The following is a 6000-nucleotide window of genomic DNA, read 5'->3' as shown; positions in this document are numbered from 1 at the left end:
TTTACTGTTTCCTAATCCTAGATCCTCTTCATGTGTCTGTCTCTACTCCTAGGGGCAATTAATCTCTTCCTTTCCTAACCAGGTAATGAGTTGGTTTCTATTACAAAACCGGATATACGCTTACAAAAAGAAATAAAATAAATTTATAATTAACATGTTATAAATAAAAAACATGCATAGTCAATATAATTAAATATAACATAATTATATTTTTTTAAGTAACTTTTTATCAGATACCATTTGTCATAAGTGAGAATTAGTAGAAATTTTTATTTTACTAAAAAGTCATACTGGAATTGTGTTAAATTTTGGGGACTACCCACTCCACTTATATATGGCAAGTATACAAGTGAAAGAAAAATGGAAGTTGGCTGATCATGATTCATGGCTTCTTAACATCCCCCTCTCCCTCCGTCGTTGCTCATTACAATGTGCAATCAAAACCACAAGATTTTTCCATAAGTTGTAGTGCAATCAAAGGACCAAAATCGCAGCAACAGTATCAAACTCTTGACGATGATTCCCTTATGAAAGTCACGGATTTTTTGGTTACCCAAAATCCATCTCCAGACTCCAAGTCTATCTAACTTGGCATGCAGAATACAACCTTTTTTGCCCTCAAGAAAGCACAGCAAACAAGGACTGGATAATAGCATCCTCATCAGAAACGATGACTATCTGATTGACCTTCCTTGCCGTCAAGAAAGCACAATAAACACAGACTCCATAAAACCATCCTTATCCGAAACAATGACTATCTGATTGAAATAATCTGTCCTTTAAATTCCAAAGTCCAATATAAAAAACTATAATTCGCCAAAGAGTGGTTAAAAAAATGAACATACCAAAAAGTTCATTGGGAAGACCTGGATAAATCCTTAATGCCATAGAATTTGTTCAAACGTTTGAATGAGTGTTGAGAAATAGCATTCATACTAACAAGGGACATAGCCAGCTCCATAGCATCATTTGGCCATCCAGCAAAACCAATCCCTTCAATCAATAATTTGTAAGTAGTTTCATTTGGCTGGCATCCTTTGTCAACCATCACAGCTAACACCTCAATGGCATCGTTAATTCTGTGCACTTTGCACAATCCAAGAAGAACTATGTTGTAACTAATAACTGTAGGCTGACACTCACTACTTTCCATGTCCACTAACAACCCAATGGCCTGATCCACCATTGCATCTCTGCACAAACAAGATATAAGTGAATTATATGTGATCCCATCAGGATCAATACCATTGCTTAACATCTCTAAAATCATCCCCAGCGCTCTAATTTTGTGCCCACAACTCCAGAGTGCACTGAACATTGTGTTATAGGAACTTGCATCCGGAGGACAACCCATTTCACCCAGCTTCTGAAAGATAGTCAAAGCTTCATCAACTTTTCCATTCTTACAGAGAGAGGCCAATATCGTGTTATAGTTCACAATATCTGGCAAGCAACCATCAGAGATCATATTATTCAAGAATTCTATTGCCAAATCCACTCTTCTCTCTTTGCATAATGCAGAAATCAATGGATCATAGCTGTGAGCATCAGGAGTCAACCCCTTTTCCTTCATAAACTTCAACAAACCTACCGCCTCCTCAACTTTGCCATCACGACAGAGCCAAGCAATGAAAATGCTGTATGTCACAACGTTTGGCTTGCAACCTTTAGAAAGCATGTCAGACATCAAATTCTGTCCAGCTTCCCATTTGCCTTGATTGAGAAGTCCTCGAAAAAGAAGATTATACGATATCACATCTGGGGCATAACCCTTAGTACTTATGCTGCTAATAAGCTCAAAGGCACGATCCACCAGTCCTTCTCTGCACATACCCTTGATGATTGCATTATAAGTGAACATGTCAGGTTGAAGGCCATTTGAGAACATCTCATCCAAAAGCTTCATAGCTTCATCAATACCACCCTTCAGAATGGTTGCTTCTATCAAAATAGTATAAGTAATCACAGTGGGCTTGCACTTGTCCTTCAACAACTGATCCATGACCTTGAAAGCCAACTCAAGCTTTCCCCTGGAACAAAGACTCCCAATCAGAATGTTGTACGTGACAACATCAGGCGCAAACCCCCTCATTTTCATTTTGTCGAGCACTTCATATGCAGAATCAATTCTATCAGCCTTGCAGAATCCACTAATCACCGCATTATAAGCGAAAATATCAGGCTCGCCGTGCTGCTCCAACATTTCCATGACCCGAACGGCTTTCTCGAATCTTCTGAAACTGAACAAACCCTTGATGAGTTTCGTGCACAGTATAACGTCAGGTTTGTAACCCTTGTTGACCAAGTGCTGAAGAAAGTAAAGGGACTCGTTGTATTTGCCTGCTTTGTAGGACCGGTTGAAGGCTTTCAAGAGATGGGTATCTTTAAAGTAGAGGTTTTGGGGGAGTTTGGGCTTTGTTTCAGAAGAAACACTGAAATCGGGTAGGTTCCTGCGCTTGCTAATGCTACCTTCATTGAGAAGTGGGACTTTGCAAGAAACAAGGGTGTTAGATTTTGAATGAGAATTGCGGTTCTGGTGGGGTGTAAATGGGAGTGTTCGAGGTAGCAATTCAGTAGAAACTGTTGTCATTGATGATAACGTTGGGTGGGTGTTTCCGGTTCAGTCCTCACGAACAAACCGTGTCGGTTATAACTGAACAGAAAACCTAGCACTTAGGAAGACATTGGAGCAAAAGATATCAAGTCACAAGATTGCGGATAAGGAATTAAGGACTGGATTTTGCTTTGCACGATAAAATTGATGCTGCAATGCAAGAAAGAAACTATATATCGGGTCGAACCCAACAAAATTTTATAAGATTTTATGAGATTAATTTTGATTTGATTTGATGTACCTCGGGTAAAATTTTATACTGAGTATTTTAAATTTAACAAAATTTAGAATAATAGGGATTAAATGGTATTATTTTAATTTTCTTTCCTTTGCAAGATTCCTTGTTTAAATGGTAAATAATATTTAAAGTTGTTATACGTGCAACAGTGATAGGTGTATGGTTATTATTTTTCATATTTAATATTTTTACCTTTTATATGATTATCATTCCGCACATGAAATATTTTAACTTGTATATATGAAAAAATTGTCACTGCTGCACGTAAAATGTCGGTAGGAAAATCAAACCCTATTTAAATAGATATGTTTGAAATTAAAACTTCAATATTGTTGTTAAGAAATATTACACAATTATACTATTGTCATAATAATAATTTGGTGTTCTTATTAACTCTGAAATAAATAAATAAATGATTTTATTATTTTAATTTAGAAAAAATGTGTGTCTTTTTAAATGACACAAATTTTGAATTTTTTTAAAAGAGAAATAGTCATAAAGATATGAGATCTACACTTTTATTTTTCCAGTGAGACCCAAACTTTTTTGTGTCTAACTCTCTTTTAAAAGGACATTAGTTTGTATCCTTTTCTTTTTTTTAAAAATATTTCAATCGGTCTATTGCTTCGAAATTAATCTGATTCGGAGTGGGTCTAGGATTAAGACTTTAAACCCCTCCCAAAGGTAGTACTGAAGAGATTCGAATACATGCTTTCACATTCACCTGCTTAGCTCTCATACGTCTATCATCAATTGATATTATTTTGTATTCTTTAAAAAGACACAATTTTCCCTTTAATTTATCATACAAATATTTTTAAACAATTAACAAAATATAACTCAATTCACTCAAAATTTTGGTGACTGTAGTGTTATCCGGAACAGTGACCATTGTGCCACTGTTCATCAACTTTTTTACCTAAATGCCACGCAAACAGTGTTATTTTCCAATCTGCCACGGGGCAAGTTCGCTTCTAACACAAGCGACCTCGGTTTGCTGATGTGTCAGCTTCCTGGTGGTGTCAGAGTTCGCTTCTGACACAGACAACCTCGGTTTCAAGAATATTTTAACCAAGTTCGCATACATGGTAGGCGAACTTCATTTTTTTTGAATTTTTTTTTTAAATTTAATACTTGTTATCAACTAAAAATATGACACGTCAGCAAACCGAGGTCGCTTGTGTCAGAAGCGAACTTGCTCCCGTGGCAGATTGAGAAATAACACTATTCGCGTGGCATTTAGGTAAAAAAGTTGGTGAACAGTGACATTTTGGTTAGTATCCAGTGTTATCCTATCATTCAATATTTTACTCTATCATGAAATATTCTTTCGTCCGTTTTTTTAGGTTGGTTGCCAACTCTATCATTAAATTTTATGTTTGAAATTCTACTCAAACATTAAATATTGCAAACTTTTTTCAAAGTAAAGAGATGAAACATTTATCTAGGATATTAAAAGTGACACCTTTGTCTAGAGTGTTAAAGATATAACTGTCGTCCAAAATATTAAAAAAACAAAGAGGAGAGATATTCTAACTACCAAAATTTTCCACTACCAACTTACTACCTATTTAATCACCATTAGATTAACATTTTTTCTCTCTTCAAAAACTTTTTAACATTCTCTCTCTTTGATCCAATGATGATATGATAGGTAGTAAGTTAGTAGTGAGAATTCTTGGTAGTTAAAATATTCTCACTCAAAAACAAAACATAGTCCAGATACATTAAAGATTATCTAAAATTTTGTTCATGTGCAAGAAGCAAGACACAAACATGGTATGTTAGGAGATACATTTTAACTACACTTATTTTTAAATAAACTTTTAATGCTACCTAAATCCATATATTATAATTTAAATGAGTGTAATATATATTATATAAATATTAAACATTTGTTCCATGTTAGACCAATATCTCTCGTGAACTGAATTAGCTAAAAGTCGTAAAAAGTTTAAGAAAACATGATTTTAGTTTTTGAAATGATTTTAAAATACTAATATTAACTTAGTCTTTTTGAAAATTGTAACATCCTCTACTACTAACTAGCATAGAGAATATCACATTAATTCTTAAGTGGAATTTTAACGCAACAAATATGAAATAAGGCATATGACAAAATACCCATAAAATCTAATTATACAAAAGTCAAGCTCATTATTACATCAGAAATACATCATAATCTAAACTAAAGATAAACATTTTCTTTCTATTAATTTGCTCCACTAAGATTCATATAGTCTTCAAAGTCTTTAGCCATGGTGCTTTATTCTACTCCAAAGCTACATATATTGGTCTGTTTACTCTGGAAATGTTAGCATAAAAATAAACACACGTGAGATAAATCTCAGTAATATTGGAATTTTCGAACTATAACCAATCCAGTCACTTTAGTGGAAAATATCATTCTCACATAATAAAATTTATAATAAGAAAATAATATCATAGACAATAAATATAAGCCCAACATTTGTGGGTTCTTCATTCAGTCATACCCAAACCTTTGTGGGTTCTAGATACATATATAGGAACATGTGATCTTTAACTGAAATAACTAATGTTCAATTCTGGAGCGCCCAAACTCTATGGGTTCTGTATGAGAAATGTTCTGTACGGCGGAGCTCAAGCCTTGATAAGGCGTCCTTACCCTATAACCATTCTAATCCCCTTGTGGGTCAGTCACTTCAGAATCATTCAGTAAAAGATTACATATTTCATTAGTATTCATTTGGTACCAAAGAAATTCTTTAATTTCTATAAACTTGATTCAAGATCATTCTCATATCTAGTAAATTCATCAAATTCACAAAGCCAAATATAGAAAATAAAGTAAAAGAGCAGAAAGAATTCATAAAATAATTTTGGCAGAGTAACGACATATTTACAACTTTTAAAGAAATAACTTTAAAATACCAACTTTCAAAATAACATAGATAAAAGCATAAATAACATAGCTTTCTAAAATATCTAAAAATTAACTTTAAAAGTAAATGAGAGAATGAGTTTCGTACTCCCAATATTACCTTCCTTTTTGTTTTTCTCTTCCTCTTCCTCTTCCTCTCTTTCTTTCTTTCCTTCTCTCTCTCTCTTCTTCTTCTTAAGTTTCTAAATTGGGGGGGGGGGGGGGGTTATATTGTTTTCAAAAAAG

General features: G+C 33.9%; 1 protein-coding gene across 1 annotated transcript; it reads right to left on the bottom strand.

Annotated features, from left to right (window-relative positions):
* Positions 1-242: 242 nt before the first annotated feature.
* Positions 243-2674, bottom strand: LOC133309599 (pentatricopeptide repeat-containing protein At3g04760, chloroplastic-like). The gene has a single exon (XM_061510400.1). It carries the CDS (start codon positions 2588-2590, stop codon positions 854-856), a length of 1737 nt encoding a protein of 578 aa, XP_061366384.1. The 5' UTR covers positions 2591-2674; the 3' UTR covers positions 243-853.
* Positions 2675-6000: the final 3326 nt, after the last annotated feature.

This window comes from Gastrolobium bilobum, unplaced genomic scaffold, assembly GCF_033153095.1.
Source record: "Gastrolobium bilobum isolate Gb01-03AN ecotype WA unplaced genomic scaffold, APGP_CSIRO_Gbil_v1 utg10104, whole genome shotgun sequence".
In the NCBI taxonomy this organism is placed as follows: domain Eukaryota; kingdom Viridiplantae; phylum Streptophyta; class Magnoliopsida; order Fabales; family Fabaceae; genus Gastrolobium; species Gastrolobium bilobum.
The sequence above is the reverse complement of the archived record's forward strand: the minus strand, read 5'-3'. Positions and strand labels throughout refer to the sequence as shown.

Bases quoted from the DNA above. Each gene is read 5' to 3' on its own strand.
- LOC133309599 (XM_061510400.1), bottom strand. From the start codon at position 2,590: ATGACAACAGTTTCTACTGAATTGCTACCTCGAACACTCCCATTTACA.